This window comes from Carassius auratus, chromosome 21 (genome assembly GCF_003368295.1).
Source record: "Carassius auratus strain Wakin chromosome 21, ASM336829v1, whole genome shotgun sequence".
NCBI lineage: Eukaryota > Metazoa > Chordata > Actinopteri > Cypriniformes > Cyprinidae > Carassius > Carassius auratus.
In genome coordinates, this window is record NC_039263.1 from 18,922,391 (window position 1) to 18,949,267 (window position 26,877).

Consider the following 26,877-nt stretch of genomic DNA (forward strand, 5'->3'; position numbering starts at 1 on the left):
TGCATTCATGTTTCATGAGGAACTGTGCCACTTCTTAATGTAGCCTCATATGTGTGTTACCTCATATGTCTATTTCTCTGTGCATCTCTTGCTGTTTCTCACTCTTACCCCTCTCTTTCTCTTGTAATCTGTTCTAATGTTGATTTGAAGATCACTTACTGTCTGACACCCTCATTGGCCACGACTCTGACTCCCCAGACAGCCTGTGCACTCAGAACAACGATTTCAACAGCTGCACCCTCCAGGGCTCAGCCGTCGCCACCGACCCCAGTTTGATCAACCCTGCCCTGGGACTTCTGGAACCGCCGCCTCCGACGACTTCCTCCAAGAGCAGACTGTCCCTAGAACGCAGCTTTTCGGCAGAGGAGGACCAGCTGAAGTGTGTGGAGTGTGCCCTGCAGCCTGCTCGGGTCTACACCATCACTGGAGAGAGCGGCATGCTGGGAACCAGCCGGGGAAGCAAGGAGAACCTGGAGCTCGAGGTCTTGAAAGGGCCGCAGGAGGCATGTCATGCCGAAGCGCTCGCCCAGCCCTCTACATCCTCCAACTCTTCTTCTCCGACACAGCACCACCACCACCGTGGAAGGGGAGGTGGATCCGGAAACCATCATCACGGCAACCACCATCACAGCAACACCAGCGGAGGTGGAAGCAGTGGAACTACCGGATCAAACCCCCAACAGCACTTCTCTGGAGCGGGAATGTCGCACCATCACCATGGGGTACCCCATAACCACCATCACCTTTCTCAGACGCTGCACAGCTCGGTCAGTGCGCACAACATCCGCGGCTGGGGGGAGGGAAAGGAATGCGGCCTGGCGTGCGAGGCCTGTGCCGGGGCTCCTTCACGCAGCCAGGGCTCCCTGGACCTGGAAAGCAGCACCCGAGAGGCAGGCAAGCAACGCCGGCCACCACTAGAGCGGATGTGCAGTGTGGACCGCATGACTGGGCTGGAGCGAGGTGAGAGGGGGAGAGCGACAGGGGAGAGAAATAGAGAGAGAGAGGCTCTGGCCAAGGGGAAGGGGTGGGGTTCAGTCAACAACGGGGGCGTCGATGTGTTCGATGTGCCGTGGTCTGTATTTTTCCCTCTCTCCTGTGTCTCTCTTCTTCTCTCCTGTGTGTCTCTTTTGTGCTCTCTCCCTCTGTGGAGTGGACCATGTGTGTATGTTGTTGCTGGTGGATCTTAAACTGTGGCCCCAGAAAGTACTGTATTTGGACGCTTAACTACACTTAATGGAATGTTTCAGGTTCAAAAGTAAAGCTCAATCAACAGCATTTGGGCATAATTTTGATTACCACTGAAAATAATATTTAAAAACAAGCAGAAATGGTGGTTATAGTGAGGAACCCTTTTTTTTGTAAATATGCTCATTTTCCAACTCCCCTAGAATTAAACAGTTGAGTTTTACCGTTTTCAAATCCATTCAGCCGATCTCCGTGTCTGGCGGAAGCACTTTTAGCTTAGCTTAGCATAGATCATTGAATCTGATTAGAATGTTTGCGTCTCGCTCAAAAATGACCAAAGAGTTTCAATATTTTTCCAATTAGTGTAGTTACATGTAATAATCAAGGAACTTTGTGCCATTGGTGCAGCAGACACAATGATATTACGCAGCGCCTGAAAATAGTCCCAGCTTTTTAGCTTCCAATAAGCCTTTATTCATGTGCTACGTAATATCACTGCGCCAGCTGTACCCATTGTACGGCTGCAAAGTTCCTTGATTTTTACACAGGAATGAGAGTATAGTTCCTAGCCTTATTCGCCTAGATAATTGCAACTTTTCATTTTCCGTCGGTCTTAGTATGTGATGTAACTACAGAAGAGTTAAGTTTTAAACAGGAAAAACAGAGAAAATAGAACATTGGTCATTTTTGAGCAAGATGCTAACAGTCTAATCAGATTCAATGATCTATGCTAAGCTAAGATAAAAGTGCTACGGCCAGACCTGGATCTGCTGAACGGATTCGAAAACAGTAAAACTCAACTGTTTAACTCTAAGGGAGTTGGAAAATGAGCCTATTTTCAAAAAAAGTTCATACATACCTTGGGAATCAAATCCATGATGACCTTGGTGTTGCTACCACCATGCTTTACTGTTTGAGCAACAGGAATAGAAAAATGCTTTTATTTTAGCCAATAGTGTTGTAGCTACAGCAATGATACTTAAATATTATACATGTTACCATGATACAAGTCAGGCTTTCATTGGGAATCAAACCCATTTGTTGCCATTCTCTATTGTTTGAGCCACAGGAATAAAATGCTTTTAGTTTAGTCACATGTACAGTAAAGCCATGGCACTTCAGTATTATTTAGTGGAATCCTTTACTGACTTTGAGGGAAGTTAGAACCTTTGAACATCAAGCTAAGCAGGTAGTTTTCCAGTTGTCTAGAATCAGCAGATAGACATAAACATCTCTTTCTTGTTTGCATGTATTCATAAGGTCTGACAATTGAAAATCAGACAGAAACAAAGTCATCTGCTATGCCTTCATCTGACAACATGTCTCTGTTGATGTACTCGCAACAACCTTCAGATACACAGATGCGTCTTTGATGAATAACGAGAAGTTCATTTGTCTAGAATACTAGACGCTCAAATAATACTAATTTTTACAGATAAAAAAGGCGCTTCAAATTTAACTTCACTTCGCTTTACCATGTATTTTGCTTTCTTTAAAACAACAACAGGAAAAATTAAGGGATAAGAACCATGATTTTCTGTAGTAATCAACTTTAAACAAATACTTGCAATTGAGCTTCACTTGTTTTGAACCCAAACATTCATTTTAAAATGTAGATGTGTCATTAGATGACAGATGATCAACCAAGTGCCATTTATTTTTATTAAAATGGCACAAGGTCACCTTTCATGTTATACATTTGTTAATACAATATGTGTGTTGGTATGTACAGTATGTGTGTGTGTATGTATGTGTGTATGTATATTATGTGTATTATTATTATATAGTTAAATTGCTAAATGAAACTACTGCATTTTGTTATTGTGGCTTATGTGTCTAAGAACTTTTTGGGACCACTGTATATGTTTGTTCAGTTTTATGCAATTCATATATTCAGATACATCATTTCAACTGCACTAATGTGGTCTCTTATGTCTATTTCTAACCAGAAGATAACAGTTGGTTCCCTAAAGAAAACATGTTCAGCTTTCAGACTGCTACAACAACCATGCAGGCGTGAGTACTCACTTCATCCCACACGCACTAACACACACTGAAGTTAGATGCCTATATTGACCTCAAGTACAGATGGCACAACAGGTGTCTCACCACTAACACACATTCTGACTCAGTTGACAAGTACACACTGACCACACTCTTTCTTCAAACATGACTGTTATCTAAGCATTCTGTCTGTCTTTCTTTCTGCTTTTTGTCTGCCTCACCTCTCCGCTCAACAGGATTTCGTGAGTATCCCTTTTGTACCCTTTAAATGTCACAAAATGACAGTGTGTGATGTCAAACGCTAGCTTCCCAGGCACAGCCTACCCTCGTACCCTGCCATCCCTTCAGTCCCACAAATTTAGCTCTGTTTACAATATTTGATGGTGTTTGAAATAAATGAGAGGCGTTGAAGTAGAAAAAATAATTTACTACAAGCACAAACATTCCTATCCGGAAGGGATGAGATTTCTCAAAGGATCTCTGAGGTAATTTGCTTTGTAATTTTTTCGTAATTGCTTCATAATTTGAGATTGTGAGGAAGCACACACCTGTTTACGAAGCATTTATTGGATCTTCTTAGAGTAACTAGTCCCATTCAAACAGTCCTTGTGTGTATGAACCGTGGAAACCGCCGTTTCACCGCTGTCGAGTTGATGAAACTGAATTAAAATCATTTCACCTTGATGTAGAAATGAATCAGAATGTGCTTGGTTTGAAAACCTGAAGGAAAGATTGATGATGTTGCTTTAGTGGTATGAAATGCAGCGATGCATTTTGATTCCAGAAATGGCCTAGAAACACATTTGATAGGCTTGTCTGAATAATTCTGATTACCTCAGCCAGACAACCAGATGTAGCTGTCTTGGATGGTTTCGAAATGCTGACAGATGCTGATGCCGATCTTTTTTTTGAGTTGAGTTGTTAAGTGTCCCTTGAGATAGTTTCATATGGTTTTGAACAGCATGTTGCATTGCAGGTGTGTATCTGCAGTGTTTCCTTTATGTTATTAACTAATTTTGTGTAATTTTAAGGAGAAATCGAGTCTCTGGATGTATAAAGAAATATCAATCTGTGACACTGTTGGTTATGCTATCAGGAAGGTAAAGATATTCTCTTATCAATGCAAAACAACACAGCAACAATAAACGCTCTTGATTTTCTGCACCAGTGTGTGGTGGCATAGGTCCCATTAATTCGATCTAATCCGAGGCTCTTCTCATTGGCTGAACCTTTATTTACCCAGAAGGAGCTCCTCCTGTCTAACCCCAGCCTAACATTGCCCTTTCATGAGCATGGCTCTAACCTCTAACCGCACTTCAGTGAGCTCTTGCCCTCCTCGCTGGCATTAAAGTTGTGTAACCTCCTGCCAGGGTTTTCCGGAGTCTAGCAGAGAGAAAGAGGAGAAAAAACGAGGTGAAGTCAGCCGCCATCATCCAGAGGTACTTTGTTGCAGGCCTGTCATTTATAGCTGCTTTTATTCCTGTCAGATGTAGAGGAAGAGCTTTAGCAGTACAGCCCTATCTATCTATCTATCTATTTATACATTTCATTTTATCTAAAGCTTAGATATGTATCCATATCAATATAGATATTTTGTCTGAGGACTTTCTTCTTAGACATAAACCACCCTAAGCAGTTTAGCCCCCAATCTGCTGTGTGGTTGGGCTGAGATGAGAGTCAGATTCAATGTCCTGCCTCCATGGCTACAACACACCTTGAAATTGCTTCTTGCACAGCCACAAACCAACTTTCTTACTGTTGTGTAATCAAGGTGTGACTGAACTATGGAAGTTGAGAGGAAAATTGCAATTGCTTGCAACCTCAGAAATAGTTTTTTTTTAAAGAGGAATAATAACCCAATGCAAGAGAAATTCTGGACATTTCCAGTGCTAAATAATGTCAGTGATGTTCAGAGTAATAAACATTAAAATGCATATAAATTAATCAAATGCTTTTTAAACTACACCATAGTGCAGCCTTTGCTAGCTGGTAATATTGTGGTAATACTAATTTAGCTAGTAAAATATCCATGTTAAAATGCAAATCAAATTTTTGGGAGTAATAATTGATGTTTGAGGTATATTAAATAATAATAAAAAAAATATATATATTATACTAAACCATAGTGCTGCATAAATCAGCAGTTGAGTGAATCAGTATGTGGTAATCATAATTTGGCAAGTGTCCTGCTTTTCAATAAATCAGTTTTGACTACTGGATGAGCATTACATCACCTAATTAATATTCATGAGTCAATGCTGATTAGATTTATAATCCCATCCCGAACACATCTGATCATTTCTAAGCCTCTGATTTACTCACTAGAACAGGAAAAAAAAGAACAGGGGTAGCATATACTTTATGATAGTATGGATCTATCATTAAGGATATTGATCTGATCTTTTAGAATATTCTTTATATAATCAGTAAGGTTGTTTTTTGCTTGGCTTTTGTTTTTTAGTTTGTTTATTTCATTCAGAGTTCTCTCTGAGGATCAGGGGTAATTGAAACAGGACCAGATGGTCGTAGTAGCAATAGATGATTCAGGAGTGTATTGTTAGACAGGGGTGGTGTGATGCGTCGCTGGAAAGTCAACCTTGTGAGACAAATGATATACTGCAATCATACATTCAGGAGGAGAATGGAAGGACAGAGAGATAATGAGAGAGAGAGAGATCAAAGGAGGAGAGTGAGAATCTGAATGACAGGAAGAAAAGGCAAACAGACAATTACGTAATCAGACTTGCTTGCTGCTGTGGGTTGAGAGGATTGGGAGCCGGAGAGGTCATATTGGACAGGAGCCTCCCAGCCAGATGTCTCCCACAATGCACAGCTGCTGTGGAAACACAACATGCTATGGTAAAACACCTGAGTAATTGCTGAAAGCTGAGGTGACCTGAAATAACACATACAGTATTTCAGTAGACTGAATTAACCCTGAAAAGGACAGTTCACTTGAAATAAAAATTGATCATCATTTATACTTGTCCCCGTGTCGTTGCAAACCCAATGACACATTGATCACTGATAAACTTCTAATTTGTTAAATACGGTAATAAAAAATAGAAAAAACTTTATTCAGCGACTTTATTCAACAATTTGTCGTAATTTGCGTCACCCTAGTGACATATTGGAGAGACTCCACTGAACATAAACAGTGACTGCTGTTCTGTGTCAGGGGATACGTTATTTTCGTTCGGTTCAAAGCACAGACAACATAGAAAACATATGTACATGGCATAATTCAGGCATTTCTCACTATATTTCAGTTGCTTTAAAACATACCAAAGATCCACTATATATGCCATGTTTTGGTGCTTTTTATCAGTTTTTGGAGGGTGATCATTCCAGCCCCCACTCACTCTTCAAGTAGAAGACCACCCAGGATATAAATAACATAATAAATAATAAATGCATTATAAATTCATAAATATGTATTTATTTATACTAAATCTCACTATTTCTTTAAATAGTAAAATATTGTCTTCAACATGAGGAAAGGGGCATGATTGAGGGAATAGAATTATTTAACAGTGTGAGAAAGGTGGTGATGAAATTCAAAAGCTAATAGAGGAGCAGAAATTGCAGGCATGGGACAGAGAGAGTGAGAGAATGAAAAGAGACAATGGAGAAAAAAGCCTCTGACTCATCCTCAGCTGCGGGGGCGAGGGAGGTTTCTCTCTCTCTCTCTCTCTCTCTCTCTCTCTCTCTGTCTAATGCATGTGGGTGTAAATAAGCCGTAAGACGGACAGAAAAGGGAGATTTCTCCATATCTCCCTCCTCTCACAGGTGGGCATAGCTCTGTCACATGTGTAAACAAGGCACATTTTCTATCTTCCTCCCATGTTTCTGCCTCTCTCTTCCTGTCTCATTACTTCCCTTCCGATTAGCCATGATCTTTAGTGTAATTATGTCACAAACAGGACACTTGTTGGAGAAAAACACTGAAACAGACTCAATAAAATTCTGAAATTACATTTTCATAACACGATACACTGACTAATGAGGATATGCTTTCCATGTGCGCTAACCATGTGTAGCACTGCAGTCCAGCCAAGAGTGTGGTTTTGGTTTAAAACAAGACCCCAAATGTAGACTAGTACATAAACACAAATGCTTTCTGTGCTGCAAATCTATGAAAGTTTTGTCCACTCGGTCTAAGTACCAGTCATGTGACTGAAAACGATGAATACCTGAAGAAAAGCTAGTTAGCTGTTAGCATTTCCATTGGCATTTTGTAAACATTTAGTCATATCCTAGCATATTGTTAGTCTCAAAGCTTACACACACAAACTATATGCCTCAGAGCTCAAATCTGGATTTCATAGGTTTCATATATTCAGATATTTGATGGTAACTATTTACCACAGTAACACAAGAACATGTTGTATGTACAACAGGACCGCATGCTTGTAATTTGTTAGCATAGCATCAATATTTGCGTACTTGTGTAGAGTACTGTATGTTTCTGTCCGAACTCCACTGTCTTCTAATTTGCTGTTATTTCTTCACGTGCCTCTCTGTCACCTTTGTCCACCCACCCCTTACTAGTGTTTCAGCTTTCATAATTAAGTGTACAGTTGTCATGGATATGCGTAGGGTAGTTATTGTTGGAGGTGTGGGACTAACTCTACTGCAGTGGCATTTTTCTCTGTCTGCTGGAGAAAAGCCAAATGCTCAAAGAAAGTACACACCTGGTGGTTTAATACTGCACATGAGCGAACACAAGCAAGGACGTCTGCTGGTCTCTCTGACGGCCTATGTGTTGCAAATATTTAGTTATGTAGGCTACTACCATAAATAAATGTTTATGGGCTTCATATGGCCTTCAAAAAACATGTCTGCGCTGTTGAACAACCAAGGGAAATCTCTTAACGTTCCCAAGCGCAGATAAGAGACAAGGGTATTTGGTGTAGTGTCACACACATGCAGATATTGATGACCTGATTAACCTTCCTTTCCTTTCACTCTCCTTTTTTCTTTCACTCCTCTTCTACTAATTTCTAGAAATTTCCGGAAGCATTTAAGAATGGTGGGCAGCAGAAGAATGAAAGCACAAAGTGAGTCTATGTGTGAGTGTATAGTATGAATGATTGCACGGCTCCATTTGTGAGTTTTGTGTGTTTTTGTTTGTACATTTGATGCATGTGCTGTAGATTAGCATGTGCATGTGTATTTTTGCATGTTTGTCTGAAAGATGTGTGGCGAGTGGGGCGGGGCCGAGAGGCGTGGGAGCGAGGAGTGAGGCCAGGTGTAGTGATTGGAGATGAGCTACACCTGAGCCCCACCGCTAGTATCGAGTCCCACGTAGGAGATGGAAGGATATAAAACTGGAGTGACGACCGTGAAGGACGAGAGAGGACCAGGCCTGGGACATTATTTTATGTTTTGGTTTTTATTTATGCGCACCAGTCGTCCGTGAGGGGCTGGTGCGCCGTTTTGTGTTTATCTTTTGAATTATTAAAATGAGTTTTGATTGTGCGCCGGTTCCCGCCTCCTTCTTCCCGATGAATATGGAGATTTGTTTGTTACAAGATGATTGTCAGTTTTGCATCATTGTGACCTATTAACCAGCAACTTAGGACGAGTGTTGGTCCATTTTCCATCTATATGATTTTCAGGAGTAGCATAGGAACAAATGGACATTAAAGCATATGAGAAATGTGTGTGTAGCTGTTGTTGGTGTGGTTGAGTGTATGTGATGCAGCCCACAGTCTTTGAGGATCATGGGGCGTCGCGTGTGTGTGTGTGTGTGTGTGCGTGTGCGTGTGACCATCTCTCCACTTCACTAGCATTTGCAGAGCGCAGAGCGAAGAGTTTCAACCGATCCTGGAGTGATCCAACCCCTGTCAAACAAGACTCCCTAAACGACTCAAAAGACAGTGAGTCCATCTGTACACACACACATATACATGCAACTTTGACATACTTAACACATCAAGATAAACACAGCATAAATTGATTGACAGCACTAGTTATTAACATTAACATTAGTGTATAGAAAATCATTACATTCGGACCATAAGCCTTCTTCTAGAGCACTTATATATCCCACACATACACAGTCTAGCAGTGACGTTCCTCCTCTGCTCTTGATGCTGATCCTGTTTGTCTGTCTTCCTCTGAGCGTGGTTCTGTCCTGAATATGTGCTCCTCTCTTTCTCTCTCTGTGAGTATCTGTCCTGCCTGGAGCGTCTGGACTCTGGAGACGTATGTGTGTGTGTGTGTGTGTGTGTGTGTGTGTATGCGTGAGTGTGTGTGTGTAAGTGTGCACACTGTACAATTCTGTGTCAGCATGTTAACTCTGTGTGTAGTTTGTCTTTAGACTTATATTTGTCATGTTTGTTTTTGCCACCTGTGTCTTCAGGGATCCTTAAGAATGATTGTGAACATATGACTTGTAATATATGTATGTTGGCTTTTCTATGTCTCTATAGCTGCCTGGTTTTTCTCTTTACTTTCTCTTATACAAACTCTACTACGGTCTTATTGCAATTTTAAATGTATAACTCTAGTTAGTTGTACTGCTGTATATTTAAACGGACTGCAGTCAAACAAGTGTGAAGAGGAATTCACAGTAAATTAAAGCTCCGTTTTAGCCATTAAAAAGATAGTTCACCCAAAAATGAAAATGCTCCAAATGTCATCATTTTGTCACCCTCATGTCATTCCAAACCCACAATCTGTTATTTTTAGTGGAAAATGAAGAAATAAAATTTCCATACATGAAAAGTTCATCACAGCTGTCCAAAAAGGACTTTCAGATCCTTTTCATTAAAATTTAAATTTTGATTAGTTTTATTAATATTATTTATATATATACTTATACGTATACTGTTATAGTATTTATACTATTTAATAATAATTAGGCCAAGTCAGTTGCTAAGGCGAAGGCAACATTTAAAATTTTCTTGAAAAAAGTGCTTTTTAACCTAAAATGTATGTTTTTTTCATAATTTGTTTTTAGTTAACAGTCATAACACTACCGCACATATTGTGGAATTCCAGGCAACACTGAATGTTCATAAAGTTATGTGAACTACATTTATGATGCTTTTTGTCGGGTTCTGATTTGACATTTTCAGTTTTTTGACAGTTGTGGTCAATATTAACCATCCTTCTGCGGGATTTCCTTAAAAAAATCTCTTCATGTTCCATATAAGATATAACAGCATAAAGGTTCGGAATAACATTTTTTGGTGGACTTTTCAGCTCAATTACTGCAGTCCATGTGATCAAATTCACTGTCAGTCTGTCTAATCTTTGATCCTTTTTCTCTCTATCTCAGCCTTTCTCTTTCTCCATCCACTCTTTCCTATTCTCATTCCTCGCTTGTCTCTCACTTGTTCCATTTCACTCTGTCTTTCTTCTGCTTTCTCTGTGTCCATCATTAAACCCTCTCTGCTGGTGTGTGATGTCACAGGTGGCGACCTGCAGACGAGCTGTGGTGCTCCAGAGGAGGGCGGATGTGAAGACATGGACTGGGAGGAGGAGAAAGAGATGGAGAGACTGGCGTGTGAGGGGGATGACTTCATCCCTCCTAAAATTATTGTATGCAATTTAATGCAAACATTTTTTTTTTTTTCGTTTTTACCGCAATTCAGTTTTTTTTTTTTTTTTTTAGTTAATTTTGCTTCACATAACTATATTGTAAATATTATGTTAATTAAATGTATTCTATTTTATTTTAATGTAATTAACATTTTTACTGCGATTTACTTGATTGACTGAAATTAATTTCTAGGTGACCCTTTTTATTTATTTTACTTAAGTAATTCTATTTGACTTAATTACATTAAATTTACAATGTCAATCTTGAGTAGTTTTCAGAATATGACTTTCATTTATTTGTATAATTAAAGTAAAACTTTTGTCACTTTTGTGTCCTTTAGCTGATCTCATCTAAAGTTCCTAAAGCAGAATATGTGCCCAACATCATTCGAAGGGACGATCCATCTATTATACCTATTCTCTATGTAAGTCAAGCCAGTCTTTACTCTACATCACATACTGTAGGAATACTTTACACATCCATTTTGACCACTTACAATAAAACAAATGAGTAGTTAATGGATTTTCATCGAAAAGACATTTGAAACGCAAAGCTAATGTTTGCTTTGTCCTGTGCAATAGAACCAAAGGAACTCTATAGGATGTGATACAAGAGGACACATCAAAAAATACTGTCCAGAGGTTTAAACAGACAAGTAATGACCAAATTGATAGCAAACACAATAATAAATGACAACACGTCCTCAACAGCACAAAGAAACGCAGAAGCCAGTAATGTTATCTGGAGTGTGAATTAGACATTAGAGACGTTAAGCATGATAGAAAGAATCTGTGTGTTTCTATTAATTGTTTTCATTAATTTTATTTTCAGGATCATGAGCATGCCACGTTTGATGATATTTTGGGTATGTAGCTTTGTGTGTGTGTGTGTTGTTTGTTGCTGTGTGTTTGCTGGCCGTGTGCTATTTTTGTGTATGTTTGAGCATTTTACCCCTTGCCTGGTTATTTCACTGTGGAACGACGGTGGGCTTTGTATTGATTTTTGCACCAGGCAACATGAGAAAGACAAAAACAATTGGATTCCTGATAAATGACACTGGATCAGAGAAGTGCCTGTATTTTCTAGTGACTGTTTTACAACAGTGACTCTATAAAATCTGTGAGGATCAAGATTTATTCAATGTGCTTTGGAGTCAAACAGAATCAGAAATTCAGAAATTCACTTTTTTTCTTCTTCCCTTTAAATGCCGGTGGGTAGTTATGCTAATTATTTGTTGGTTGTTTGTTGTGTGTGTATATATATATATATATATATATATATATATATATATATATATATATATATATATATATATATATATATATATATATATTGCATGCAAATCTATAAAGCAATAATGAATAAAATATTATATAAAATAATATAGTAAAGGGTAACCTCGGGAATAAAAAAAAAAGGCAAAATGCATGGAAATTGTGGTTACGTTATCTTATTTTTTTACTTCTTAAGTGCTATATTTTGAATAAGCTGATAGAACTGTGATTATAGTAAAATCAGTCTAATATGCAAAAGGTTTTGCTTGCCGTGGCTTTTTCCCGATAAAAAAAACTGTAGACTGTCGACTTATGCATATTCACTATGAGATCATGCATGCACAGTATATGTGCTCCGTGCGACTACAGCAGTGTTTGTTTTGTGTGCAGAGGAGATTGAGAAGAGACTGACAGCCTACAGGAGGGGCAGTAAGATCTGGCGCATGCTGATCTTCTGTCAGGTGAGAGAAAAACAAAGCCCACAAACAAACAAAATGACAAGAAAGGAGACTGTAAGTGCACCAGAGTGAATCAGCAGGGTCTGTGGGAATAATACAGTTCTTCACTGCTGAGATTTGGGTTTGATGTTGCGTAATGGTTGTGTGTCCAGATGGACAGGATTTTACAGGTCGGTCTCTCTGTTTAGAGGGCAATACCACTGGTCTTCTGTTTCTTTGAGTTTGATGTTATGTAAGGTTTTAAATGTGTAATTTTCTGTTTCAGGGCGGCCCGGGTCACCTGTACCTTCTGAAGAATAAAGTGGCCACTTTTGCCAAGGTCGAGAAAGAGGAAGACATGAGCCTGTGAGTCAGAGCCGTAGAAAAGTCTTCTTTTGATATAACTTTAACGACTGTTATCGGCGGGATTCGCTCATGTGTTTGTGGTATACATGCAGGTTTTGGAAACGTCTGAGCCGGTTTATGAGTAAAGTGAATCCAGAGCCCAACCTGATCCACATCATGGGTTGTTACGTACTGGGAAATCCTAATGGAGAGAAGGTATGTCATATTCTGAAGCAGCAAGTCTCCAGTGTTTACGTAATGCATGTACCTTGAGTTTCTGCATTATATTTAGAGATGGTCCCTCTGGGGCCTGCTAGGGCCATGTTCAGCTCTCATCTCTTTAGACACAGACATGCACCAACTCCATCTCTCCATTTTTCTATATAACACCTCTCTGTCTGTCACCATCATGCCTGACAGCATTTTTCCTCTGGTTATGTAACTTAAAATAACCCTTTCCTGTCCAGTACTCAATTTCTAATAGATATAGAACTGATTTTATGCACCAGCACTCTGTAAACATCTATTCATTGCAGTTTGTGAAAGTGTTCTTACTTTTTCCTGTTAAGTACACTTTAGTTTTTGGAAATACTTCATATATTCTTCTTTAATGTATGGAATAGACCCAACTTTGACACTGACTTTGGTTGTTTTTTAAACGTTTGTCAAAAATGAAAATAAAGGTATTTAGATTATTGCAAAATATTTCGATTTCAAATAAAATAATCATGAAAAAAGAAAGAAAAATATTAAGTAGCAAAACAGTTTTTTAGCATTGATTCAATTCAGGGTAATTATAAAACCATTATAAAACTGTTACTTGAAATAAAATGTTAACTTGAAAATAAATGAATTTCAGCAAGTCGCCAAGGCATATTTTCACATTTTCTTTTAGTTTACCTTGAAGTACTAAAATAGCTGAAATAAAAATTAAACACAACAAAATGACAAAACTTTAACCAAATATAAAAATAAAAACGAATTCAAAATATTATTAAAAATATCAACAAAACTAAAATAGATAATCATTAGAACTGTTTTTGAGCACCAAATGAGTATATTAGAATTATTTATTTTAGTACTTGTATATCTTCAAGTACAAAATTAAATACAAATGTAATAAAAATGAAAAAGAATTTTGTAAACTAATGCAAATGGAAAAACAAAAAGTGCAAAATTACTAAAACTTTACCAGAAATATACATTTAAATACAAATAACATATAGCATATATAGTATATTTACAGCACTAATACTAAAATATTACTGATAATAATAAAAAAAATGTTTCTTGAGCGCTAAATTAGTATATTAGAGTGATTTCTGAAGGATCATGTGACTATGAAGACTGGAGGAATGATGCTGAAAATTCTGCTTTGCATCACAGAAATGATTTAGATTTGAAAATGTGTTAAAATAGATTTATTACAATATTACAATAGATTTAAACAATTATATTTATGAAAAAAATAATTCTCATTAAGATTACTGTTTTTAACTGTATTTTTTTATTAAATACATGCAACCTTGGTTAGCATATTTGCTAGGCATATATTAGGAGACTTTTGAAATGTAGTGTGTATAACACTCGCTAGCACACTAGTTGCTGTGATCATTAACATCTAATCTGAGACTTCCTGAACTGTTGGATCTCCATCTGTCCTTTAGGGTCAGACTTAACTTTCAGCTCGTTCCGTCTTGTTTGGTAGCCAGACCAGTGTTATATGACAGGAGCCCCGAGATTATGCCCAAAGGACACATCCATGCCGCCCTTGGAACCTAATGTATGCGTTTCTATGGAGACGGGTTTGGCGTAAATCTCATTAACCGTGCGTCATTGCCCAAGAGGCGCCACCGTTCCCGAGAACTGCATCTGCGTGCTTGCTTGTGATTGACACACGGAGGATGACTGACTTGTGTCTGAGTTCGTGAACGCATGCTGGGTTATCTGCCGACAGAATTTGGCCTTTGCAAGTGAATATCAATGCACGTTGATCTCAAATGAGAAATCTATAAATATTGCAACATTTTTTTTGGTGGCGTCCCCCTTAGCGTTGTGCTCACATTTTAATTTTTATGCACTCTGTAAGGCACGGCTTCCTTCACAGGGTGAGCCGGAAGAGAACATCTTTAATCTCTGTCCGGGTTCTGAAGCCTCTCAGAGCATTGCATGGATGTTAAGATCTTAACTGAGTTCTTTCGAAGGTTCTGGTTTGCCAGTTGCCCATGTGAGATTTATCCAGGGTCACAAACACAGAGGCTGCCATTATCCCTAACTAACCTCCCCGAGTCAAAGAGCGAATGAAGGAGAGAGCGAGAGAGCTGTGTGAGGGGGAGAAAAAAGCGGATTATTAATGTCTTGGCTTATCATGTGCCAACAGCTGTTCCAGAAACTGAAGAACTTGATGAGGCCTTATTCTGTCAAGTTTGAGTCACCGCTGGAGCTCTCGGCTCAGGGTGAGACTGTCTGCAGTAAAACTGCTGAAATGTGCTTATGCTCACACTCCTACACACAAATAAACACATAAACAGACTCTTCCTTGCATGATTTGATATCTAGCAGTTGTTAATAAAGCAATACTGATATATATAAATATATATATATACTCATGCATGTTATGGATTTTTCATTCGAAAATGCAAATTCTGACCTTCATGTCATTCCAGACTTTATTTTTTCTATTTTTATCATATAAATAACATAGATCAGGGTCAGTACGAATAAATTTGAACAAATTAATTTATATTTATTTATATATATATATATTGCAAAGAATGCATTAAATTGATGGAAAAGTAAAAGTAAAGATAATGTTTCAAATATATACCTTTTTTTTTTTAGACTTTATATGCATCAGAGAATCCTTAAAAAAAAAAAAAAAAAGTATCCCAGTTTTTTCAAAATCAATAATTAAAATCAGCATATTAGAATGATTATGATAATTCGGTTTTGCCATAACATGAATAAATTATGGTTTAAAATATAATATTTACCTCTTTCAAATTTTACATATATTTTACTGGATTTTACTGCATTTTTAAATCAAATAAATGCACCCTTGGTAAACTTAAGAGGTTTGTTTCAGAAACATTAAAGAATGTCATCAGCCTTGAAATTGTGAAGGTATGTCTACTGACACTCTTTGTGTATTAAGTAATCGAATTTTGGCATTTGCTCACCCTCATGTTGTACCAAACCCATATGGTTTGAAATGGCATGAAGGAAAGCATTTTTACTCTATGGGTAATGCTCATCTTTACTGACATGCCTTTATAGTAAACCATTTAAAGGAAGTTTACAGGTTTTTTTCTTCATTTTTTTTTTTTCATCTGTCCTGGGCCGACCTTCTTTGACTCTCAATTTTCTTTCTTCATTCTCTATAATTTCTCTCTCATCTCTCTTCATCTATACTGTCTCACAATGCATGCTGTTTTCCAATTACAGCCTGAGCAAATCTATATGGAAGTGTCTGTTCATCATAGAGAGACGTGCTCACATTGAATTCACCAAATGTATTCCAGCCTCATATCTCCCTCTCTTTTAGGCAAAGATATGATTGAGATGTACTTTGACTTCCGTCTGTTTCGACTTTGGAAAACCCGGCAGCACTCAAAACTCCTCGACTATGAAGATCTCTTGTGACCCCCTGCGGGTCAGTGTGTAGCTTTGCGGGCAGGACGTCCCACTGTAAAACTCCATTCCACCAGCTTTCATTTTGGAGTTCAGGAGGAAGAGGACTGGAGAGGGAAACATCCACTTCGCTGCCATCTTTGCGTCATGAGTATTGTTTATTTCAGCTCACTTCTGTGGACTTCGACTGCTTCAGAACGGTAACACACAAGAAACTAAAACCAGTGGCAAATGGTTCAAAACACAAGAACAATCTTGATACGTGGTGTTTTTGTTCTCTAATGGAAAAAGAGAAGTCGTTTCTCAGAACTGGTTGACAGTCTGTCGACTGCTTTTGTTTTTAAACTAACATATCGCCAACTTATCGATCACTAGCCGAGACCGTTGTGCTTACAAGTGTCACACCGAAACGTACCTACCAGAACACAAAAATGGTCCTATATGAAATAACATCTAATATATCAGTATACATACAGGATATACATCTCATTAGTATATAGAGTAGCTATAGTCATGCAAATAATCTAAATGTCAATGGTTATTGTTGTGGTCTTTCTGATGAACTATTTTGAATAACTCAGGTTTTAGGCTTTATGGATATATTAATTACTCCCTATCCAGATGTGTGGAAGTTATTTAGGTGGAAAGAATGTACATTCTGTCGACATACTTCATCTTTCGTCACATTTTGCTTCCAGCAGACCTTATTACATGCCAGTATCTGTCCCTCCATCAAAAAACACAGACCCGCATTGCAAAACATAACCATACACAGTCCCCATACTGGGAAATCGTGACTTCCAGTCATATAATAATAGAAACACTGAACTCAGTATAGCCAGACATCTACACCATGTGCGCCTGAAGCGTCAGCAGGAACATGGCATTACAGGGAGATGTTACAGAACTGCTAAAATAAGCGCTTGTGTCAATGTGTTCATAACAGTTAGGCTGTTTTCACACTTTGTTTGAACCTGTCTGTCTTTAAACATAGTATTCGGCTTCAAGCTGCAGTATATTTGCATCTTTAATAAATCAAAGGAATTGTTACCCAGTTCTTTTTTAGTAATTTGTTTGGGCTTAGTACCAAATTTTACTGTGGCACTTCAATCTGTATGAAATATACAGCTATTAGTACTGTAAAACTCAAAAGACTGGAATAATGGCTGCCAACAATTCAGCTTTGTGACATTTCAATATATATTCAAACAGAAAACACTTAATTTGTGATAACATTTTACAATATTGCTGTTTTTACTGTATTTTTGATCAAATAAATGCAGTCTTAAATCCATAAATCTAACTAACCCCAAACATTTGAATGCTAGTGTATGTATACTAAATAATATGCCATCAAAAGCTTCTGGCATCCAGAAATAAGGCTGGATTACTTTTAGAACAATTGTGAATTATATTTGACCCCACATGTTTCTTGGGTTTGTTTTCATGATTTCACCCTAACCAAATGGATTTGGGTTCACATCATAAGCTTTAGTGTGAAAACAGCCCCTATCTATTTAGTCTAAAGCCACTGGTGTTGTGGCTAATGAAGAGGCGTTATTCTGTAGGTCATCGTTGCCTTATGGGGCAGGATGGTATTTGATGGTCATACATGGAAAATAGAACCATTTAAACCATTTTATGGCAGCTTGCAGGTGTAAACTCTATGCATTCTTCTTCTTCTTCCATTAGTAGCTTTCAAAGGTTCCGAGCAACTCGGGAGTTGTTTCTCATGTGTATCTTTATGAATGTTCTAATGTACTCAGCTAATAAGCCATACCCTCTTTAGTAAGCTGCTCAGACTGATGGCTCTTTGATGTGGATGGCTTCAGGCACTCATGAAGAACTTCCAGCTGGTTCGACGAAGGAATCTTCTCGTCTTGTTTTTTTATGTATCCACATTGCTAATTGGCTACTCCCTTAGTGTTGTTCAGGAAATCTTTAACTTGCTTGAAAGACAGAATGAGGTCTTGCCCCATGAAAATAAGTGAAGCTGTAAGGATGCTGTGTCAATGTCTTATGAGAGGGAATGCAACTAACAGCATGTTAACAGAACGTTAGCAACACACCTTGCCAAGATGTGCATCGTCTGGGAATATGTCCATTTGATACATTTGATTTATGGAAAATGACCTTCTGGGTATACCATAGCTGAAGCAAAATTTTCAAATTTTCACATTTTCAAAAAAAGACAAATTTTTCAAAAAAAGACAAATTACTGCATTTCTGTATTATTATATATTGTGACACAACATATTGTTACATTCCTGGTTGTCGACATACTTCTGGTCATATATGGTAAATTTTTTATCACAAATGTTGCAAATAAAGCAACAAGGAACATTTTAGCGACATATTTAACCATTAATTAAACATTACATATTTTGCAGTGTATCTAAAATGCATCAAAAAGCACACTTTGATTGGACATCTTGGCAATGTACTACCAAGCTATTTAGCCATTCATGCCCTCATTTCAAAGGTACAAAAAGTGATCCAATATGGCAGACATACACAAAAGCTAGTGAAGAAAAGCTGTAATTAGTCTGCAAAACAGTACTGGAAGTGTCTGGATATAGAATACAGTAGGGTTCTGTTATCTTAGGGGACATTGCTATCTCTCAATTCTAGCTGACACGCCGCTTCCCCTAAAGGGCTGCACCCCGGCCAGAAAATAGGTTGCAAATGAATTGGACCTGATCCTTTAGCAATTCCAGTCATTATGGGGCCATCTGTGACTCGCAGTAGGTGTCAGAGAGCCTGGCATGTCAGAGGAAAAGAGAGAATCTACAATCACTATACTACAGACGGCAACATCACGCTATAGCGGGAACATTTGGTGGCGAGAGTGAATGATATCTCGGGACGTCCAGTATGAACAGAATGCATCAAATGGAGGGCAATTGTATCACTCAAATCACTTATTCCAACCGTTCTGTACGAATGTTTCAGATTTATTCATTTACTTTTGAATAGTATTTTAAATCTGTTTGTCGATGTAGCAATATATGTTATTTCTCTGTGATGTAAATGTTAATGTTTTGAGCTTTTTACTCATTTATTATATTTATTATATATTTATGCTGTTCATTTTGTACTTGTGCTGGACAGTAATGGCTGTTTGTGCAAAGCCTTCTTTTTTGTTAAGGAAGAGTCTTGATTCTTCAATACACAAAGCTTTGGCAATATCTGAGGAATCCGCTTTATGAATTGATCTTTTTATCTGATTAGCCTCAAAGAATGTTTTTCAGTAACACTTTATAATAAGGGTCAATTTGTTAATGCATTAGGTGCAATAAACAACATCTTTTTATGAATCAGTGTTATTTTAATAATATATATAAATTATTATTTTTCTTTTTTCATTTAGGTTTTATTATTTTATTTGTGTGTGTATCATTAGTTTGGTTTTTATTTCGGTTTTTGTAATTAGTTTTTTTATTTTTTATTTCAACTTTATAAAAATAAAAGTTTTTTTATATATATATTTTTAGTTAACAACTCTTGAAACTAGCTTAATTTTATTCATTCATTTTAATAGAAAAATAATTTTTTGTTAATTGTTACCTCATAATAATATACATAATGTCTAAAAAGTGATAATGTATAATAATGTTGATTTATTCAACTTAAAATGTTAAACTATGTAGAAATATATCTGGAAATTAACAATAAGTATGCTGTAAAAGTATTGTTTATTTTAGTGTATAAAACCCTTTACATAACAGTCCTGTTAAGACATTAAACTTATTGTAAAGTCTTACTGAACTCACTTGATTGAAGGCTGACAAGTTTAGCTCCTGCCCAAATGTCATCAATAACCCAACCCCTAACCGCTAGTCTCAAAGATTTGGTGGTTGAGGTTGATTCTAAACCAGCTAACCAACATGTTAGTTAGTGCATGTGTTTAATTGATGTGCATGAATGGGCGGTTTCAGCTGTCACTCTACATGATCAGAAGATTGCCTCAGCTTTAACAGTGTTTAGCCATCTAATGTATTCCCTTTGTTGTTAGGCCTAAACTAATTATGTGTAAAAAAAAATGTATTAAAGGAGCGGTGCTGTAATTTTTTTAGACAAAAGATTTATTTATTCAAGCATACAAGGTATTTTTATGAGACTTTATGGATAACAGTACAGAATGCCGGTATTTATTTTTATTCACAATTTTAGTAGCCTTTATTAGGCATTGTGATCAAGAAGGTCTATAATATCTGTAGAAAGCTATCTGTTAGCATTTCCCTCCATCACAACTGTACTTTTTAAAAGTATGTGATTTAAAAATACGTCAACTTTGCTCATAGTCAGTTCTGCATCTTTCCCTTGCTCCTAACAGCCTCGATGGAAGGCTGAATGAGGCCTATCGGGAACTAGCTGATCCTTTACCTCTTGAGTACAATATTTATATTTATATATCCTGCATTGGTCAGCTACAATCACCAAATCAATTTGGTGCTTCTAGTGGGAGCACAAAGAAAAATATTAGATTATGTAGCCTATATATACAGTATTATTAGTATTGGAAAATATAAACACAAAATTGTGAGATATTAGCTTAATATTCTGAGAAAAAAGGAATTGTGAGATAGAAACTTGTTTGCAAAAAAGTCTGAATTCTCACAATACACAATACTTAGAAAAGAACTCAGAATTATGAGAAAAAAAAATTGCAATTATAAACTTTTGAAAGCAAAAAATCTGAATTGTAAGAGATAATCTCAGATTTCTGAGATATAAACAGAAATCTGAGGAAAAAAGTCAGAATTGTGAGAAATGTTTTGCAATTCTGAGAATTCATAGAAAAACGTTTTAATTGTGAAATAAAAAGTTGCAATTATAAACTGGCAATTTTAAAGAAAAAAGTCTGAATAGTGAGAATTAAACTCAGAATTCTAGAAAAAAAAAATTCTTTCAAGATATAAACTCGGAATTGTTAAATGAAAACTTGTGAGAGAGAAAGTTCAAATTCTGAGTTTATTTCTCACACACACACACAAAAAAAACTTATTTTTCAGAAAATATCTTTTTAATTTGATGGCAAATGAGCTTTCATATATTTCAGCTCTTTAAGATCATGCACCACACTTGTTAATGCATTCTAATTGTTCTCTGGTTGGTTATTCTGAATTAATTTCTAACGAGGGCATAGTTACAGACTGGCCTTCTCAAAATTCTCTCAAAATGCTCTTAAGTAGCATAAATATCTTACGCTTTCTCCATAAACTTGCATCCACACTCATGTTTTCTTCCTGGCCATCTCGCTTCATCCCATTCATGTGTGCTGAAAGATTAGCAGGAGCACAGGTGCGCCAGAGCTCATTAGCCTTATGAGAGACTTGATAGATGGTTGCTTTTCAGAACATTACACTGCAACTTCTTCACATCATAGGAGATTGTATTTTATAACTGACAAGTATGAATATTCAACAAAAATACATCCTTTTTCATCTGTTATTCAGTAAAGAGGAGAATGAACATGTTCTCTGTGCCACTTGAGAGGTGGAGTGAGTGTACCATCAAGGATATTATATTTTTTTTTTTTTGTCATTCCCATGAATAATGATGACATGTTATTGTTTTTTTATGAAGTCAGTATTGTAGATATGAATTACATAACAAATATATATCTGGTGTTGATTATGTCATTGAAATATCGACATCTGCAGATTTGTGTCTTGTGCATTTCATGGTGTAACTGAATCATTTAGTGCTGGAGATTGAACTCATGTGGTGATATTCCAACATGCTGGCACTGAACGGGTGCAAAGTGTTTCTAATGCTTTTCTTTTCTAATAAAATGTTGTTTCAGTCATGCTTTGTGAGCTCTTTCCACTGTTTCTCAACTGTCTTCTTCATGAAGATTATTTTTTTCATCAGAACAGAGTTAGAGAAATTTAGCATTACATCACTTGCTCAACAATGTATCCTATGCAGTGAATGGGTGCCGTCAGAATGAGAGTCTAACATCACAATAATCCACAAGTAATCCACACCACTTCACTCTACTAAAACTCCACTCCGCTATAAAAAGCTTTGTGTTTAGAAACAAATCCATTAAGATGTAAAACTTCTTAATGGTCCATTAAAACATCCAACTGTTGCTTTAGTCTAAGATACAAATCCTGCTTCTCAAAAAGGTGCAGCTTTTCACTTCATAAGAGTCATGTGGATTACTTGTGGCTTATTGGGGTGTTTTAATCAGGTATTTGGTTCAATAAAAAATTTGCTCACAAAGAAAATGAAATATTGTTCAAATTTTCTGCTTATTTAAAACTAGATTTACCCGGCACTGTGTTTCACTCTTTCCCAGAAGGCCATCTGGACAGGCGAGGTGAGAGCGGACAGGAGCAGTCATGAGACGAGGGGGGCCGTGATGTGCTGACCTCGCTGAGCTCGAGGCTGCGGTGAGGACGGTGATGACTTGTCACAGCACAACGTGCGTCTTGCAGCCCTCCAGGCTTGAGCTGCAGAGATTTATCACTTTTACTGTTCGCCAGGCAGACAAGTGCTTTGGATCAGTGAACTCTCCTCTCTGTCTCTTTATAACTTTATTCATTCACCTAAATGAGCACCTGTGGTTTAACTTGCATCAAAAACAAGATGAAATATTTGTTTTGGAGGGATTATTTAATAAGCCTTATGCGTAATAAACTCATTATTTCTTATGAGCCTTGACTCAGAAGGGTTTTATTAAGCATTAAAAACAGAAGTAGTAATATTAATTAGGTTCTCATTGCTCATAAATATTTATATATGTCCATGTTTTAAAAAAAAACATTTTTTTTAAAGTAAACATTTACAGAAATATCAAACCAGCATACTGTGCTGTAGAATTTATATATATATATATATATATATATATATATATATATATATATATATATATATATATAGATATATAGATATATATATATATAGATATATAGATAGATAGATAGATAGATATAGATGGATAGATAGATAGATAGATAGATGTGTGTATGTTTGTGTACAGTATATACAGTATATATAACCTATATATATATTCGCTATACAGCACAGTATGTCGAAGAAATATCCAAAGGGCTGGTTTGATATTTCTGTTTACTTTTAAATGGGCATTGGGTTGGCTATAGCATTTACATAAAAAATAATTTAATAAATATACATAGCCTGAGAAATATTCCCTGGAGTAAACTGTGACAACTAGCCAAGGCAGTAAAAGTTGTGTGGACAGGCTTGTGTTTATGTAAAATCACATATGAGAATGAGAATGACGCAGTGAACAGGACTGGCCCTGCGCAGAGAACATCAATCCAAACAACCATATGCCAGGAAGCCTTCAGCTGTGACAGTAGCGGCAATATGTTTTCTCTTCTATCATCCACTGACCTAGATGAGAGAGATGGTCCTGGATCTATCATTTTCTCTTATTTAGGTCTGAGAGCTGCTCTGGACACGAACCCATCTGACGGAAGGCTCGACAGAAACGCCACCCAGAGGACAGGGTGAGTATGACGCTTTAATCGTTCTTGAGCTGTAGGGGGAACACACGTCACAGAACCTTACCGACCGTGTTTTAACAAAATGAAGAAAGAAAGAAAGAAACCTTTTATCCTGAAGTTCTTCTACACCTTGGTTAGATGACATTTTGAATTGAACACGGATGAAAACGAGACTGTGAGGGAAAGACTTTTGGTACACATTTTAAAGTTAGTTTATCTAAATAAACGTTTTAAGTTAATTAAGGGTGTTTTAAAAAAAAAAGACGTTTCTTTAGTCGATTTTGTTAGCCTACAGTAGGATAGCACATAACTTCTGCAAGATGTCTGTTAAAGATCGTTTGATATGGATCTGCTGTGTGAGATGTCAGTTTTACATACATTCTAAATCATAAACATCTTAAAGACATCTAATAAATGTCTATTTGACATCTGATAGGAAACGTCCTATAGATGTATTGAAGATGAGCAAACACAAAAAAATGTGCAGATGTAAATGCAGACGTCATATAGTCTCTGTGATTTTTTTTTAAATTTTTATGTATATTATTTGTGACAAAAATTTTGTGTCACAAAACATACCCACACAATCATAAAATAGCCTAAAAAAAGATTTGTATAAGGCATACGGTAAGTACACACTGCATGTGTTGTATTTTAGAGAGTTTCCCTTATGTGCTACAGTTTAACAGCCTTGAACAAACAGAGTGAATTAAAGGTTTGTGTAAAAATTAACAATAGAGTAACAGTTAATAGATCAAAATGTAAACATAAAATCCAGGTTGTTTGTGGTTAAGTCATTGATTAGAAATTATTTATTTTTTAGTGGGCAAATTTTAAAAAAATGCTAACTTGATGGCATTGCATTTAGTCTCAACAGCAATATTAGTTTGATGCATAACAGGCCGCAGATTAGACGAGTCAGTCATATGGCTTGAGAAGGCCTTAGACTTTCTATCACGTGATAAAACAGAAAGAAAACTACAGGCACACTGGGTTGGGACCCAACACATATCACTGAGAGCTGATATCAGTTGTTTTTGGTTCACCTACAGCAAATGGCTTCACTGGCTGTTTTCCAGAAAGTCGTCCTTGTGTGCTGAGTCTTGGAGCTGTTCTTATACGTCACAGTCTGTCTGTGATGAGTTTTGTGGGCTGGGCTCAGCAGGGATGTTGTCCATGAGCACTGCTTGTTGTGTCCTTGTGGGATGTGTCAACCACATGATGACTCGGAAGCTGATATGAAGTCCTGTAGTCCCTCATACTCTGTCCAGGTGTGTGTGTGCCATTCAGGTTGAGTAGTTTGGCACAGGTTAACGGAGGGAGAAATTGAGATTGTCCTTTAGCACTCATGCACCAAGTTTGTTTGTGTGGAGGCCATCCAGTTTAAACAGTCTATGGCCCCAGAAAAGATTGAAGTTGTCAATGAAACGTATTCCTTTTAAACTGCAGATTCTTTGTAGCAATGTGTTCGACCCGAAAATATGTTAGATTCTCTTGCTGGGAGTGGTCCACTGATGAACGACTTAACTGTAAGTCTTCGAAGTGCTTCAAAGATTTCTGACTGCTCTTTCCGAATATTATTTTTCCCCACATGGATGATGGTTTGATTTGCAGTCTTGTGCTTCATTACAGTTTTATGCATTTCCTTGTTCGTCTCAGAAACGGTTGCTTGAAGAAGGCAGTATATTGTTGTATTTCAGCTACTGATGTTTCTGATAATGGAGTTGCCCACTATCAGATTCCTGAGCTCGGCTGCGCTCTGAGCTGAATGCTGCTGTCTGCTCGACCTTAAGCGCCTGTTAGTAGCGATGTTAGCTGCTGGCTGATACGATCCATGTTTAATCACATGTGGGAATTCTTTTTCGTGGTATTATTCCAGTACCAAAGAGTTTGTAGTTTTCATGTTTGAGCCAAAACTTCGTTGTTTGAGCACTGTGCTCATCTGCAGAAGTAAAAATCTTAGAAAAAATCGGAAAAAAGTACAGAAATCGGTCGCAAAGCGCAGAGCAAGTAAGCAAGATTGTCCAAATGGTTAAGCCCTGCATTTCAGCCTGGGCCCAAGGGTCCCTGACTTTTTTATGCCCCTCAAGCTAGGCTTCGGGCCAATTTTCACTAGTCATAATCATTGACAAAGGCTGCTCGATGCTATTGTTTACACACTGCTCTCTTTCAGGTGGAAAATAAGAACACCTATGTGAGAATTCTGTTTGTGGACTACAGCTCAGCATTTAACACCATAGTGCCTGCACCACTTGTTGCGAAGCTCCAGACTCTGGGACTAAACAGATCTCTGTGCAACTGGATCCTGGACTTCCTAACAGACAGAAGTCAGGTGGTCAGAATGGGCAAAAATATTTCATCCCCACTGAGCATCAACACTGGTGCTCATCAGGGCTGTGTTCTCAGCCCACTCCTGTACTCCCTGTACACACATGACTGTGCGCCACACACAGCTCCAACGTCATCGTCAAATTTGGTGATGACACAACGGTGATAACCCTGATCACTGATAACAATGAGACAGCCTGCAGAGAGGAGGTGAGAACCCTGAATAAATGGTGTCAGGAGAACAACCTCTCACTCAATATTGACAAGGACAAGGAGCTGGTGGTGGATTTCAGGAGACAGAGAAGAGAACACACACCCATCACCATTGACAAGACACCTGTGTAGCTTATTGTCACGTGTCGCTGGTGGTTAGGACAAAAACTTCATGGAAAAATACTTTTTATTGTGTCGCGTCATGTCTGGTTGGGACACACGGTGTTACAGTTTGATGCCCAAAAAAATCAAAGTATAAAAATATTAATGCTTCATATAATTGAATCTGCAATTAGGGAAAGTGGAGAGAAGAGATCCAGTCTGAAGATGAGCAGGAACAGTTGATTTGTATGGCAGACATAGAGATCCAGATTTTTTTGTTTGATCATATGTTTTTAATATTCAACAGGCAAATTTCTTCTGTA

At 37.4% G+C, this 26,877-nt stretch overlaps 1 protein-coding gene across 6 annotated transcripts in view; it reads left to right on the top strand.

The window, feature by feature from the left end:
- nsmfa (NMDA receptor synaptonuclear signaling and neuronal migration factor a) overlaps positions 1-17,477 on the top strand; it is a 31,172-nt gene extending 13,695 nt beyond the window's left edge. For 2 of the 6 annotated variants that reach the window (XM_026196485.1, XM_026196486.1), the window contains exons 3-16: positions 151-960; positions 3,135-3,201; positions 3,426-3,431; positions 4,560-4,628; positions 8,197-8,249; positions 8,982-9,071; positions 10,613-10,740; positions 11,082-11,165; positions 11,573-11,606; positions 12,406-12,476; positions 12,739-12,818; positions 12,911-13,013; positions 15,178-15,253; positions 16,342-17,477. In XM_026196485.1, the coding sequence (XP_026052270.1) occupies positions 151-960; positions 3,135-3,201; positions 3,426-3,431; positions 4,560-4,628; positions 8,197-8,249; positions 8,982-9,071; positions 10,613-10,740; positions 11,082-11,165; positions 11,573-11,606; positions 12,406-12,476; positions 12,739-12,818; positions 12,911-13,013; positions 15,178-15,253; positions 16,342-16,439 (1,769 nt within the window). In that variant the 3' untranslated portion in view covers positions 16,440-17,477. The remainder of the gene's footprint in view (positions 1-150; positions 961-3,134; positions 3,202-3,425; positions 3,432-4,559; positions 4,629-8,196; positions 8,250-8,981; positions 9,072-10,612; positions 10,741-11,081; positions 11,166-11,572; positions 11,607-12,405; positions 12,477-12,738; positions 12,819-12,910; positions 13,014-15,177; positions 15,254-16,341) is intronic. The other 4 variants (XM_026196487.1, XM_026196490.1, XM_026196489.1 and 1 more) reach the window with 3 other exon arrangements.
- Positions 17,478-26,877: the final 9,400 nt, after the last annotated feature.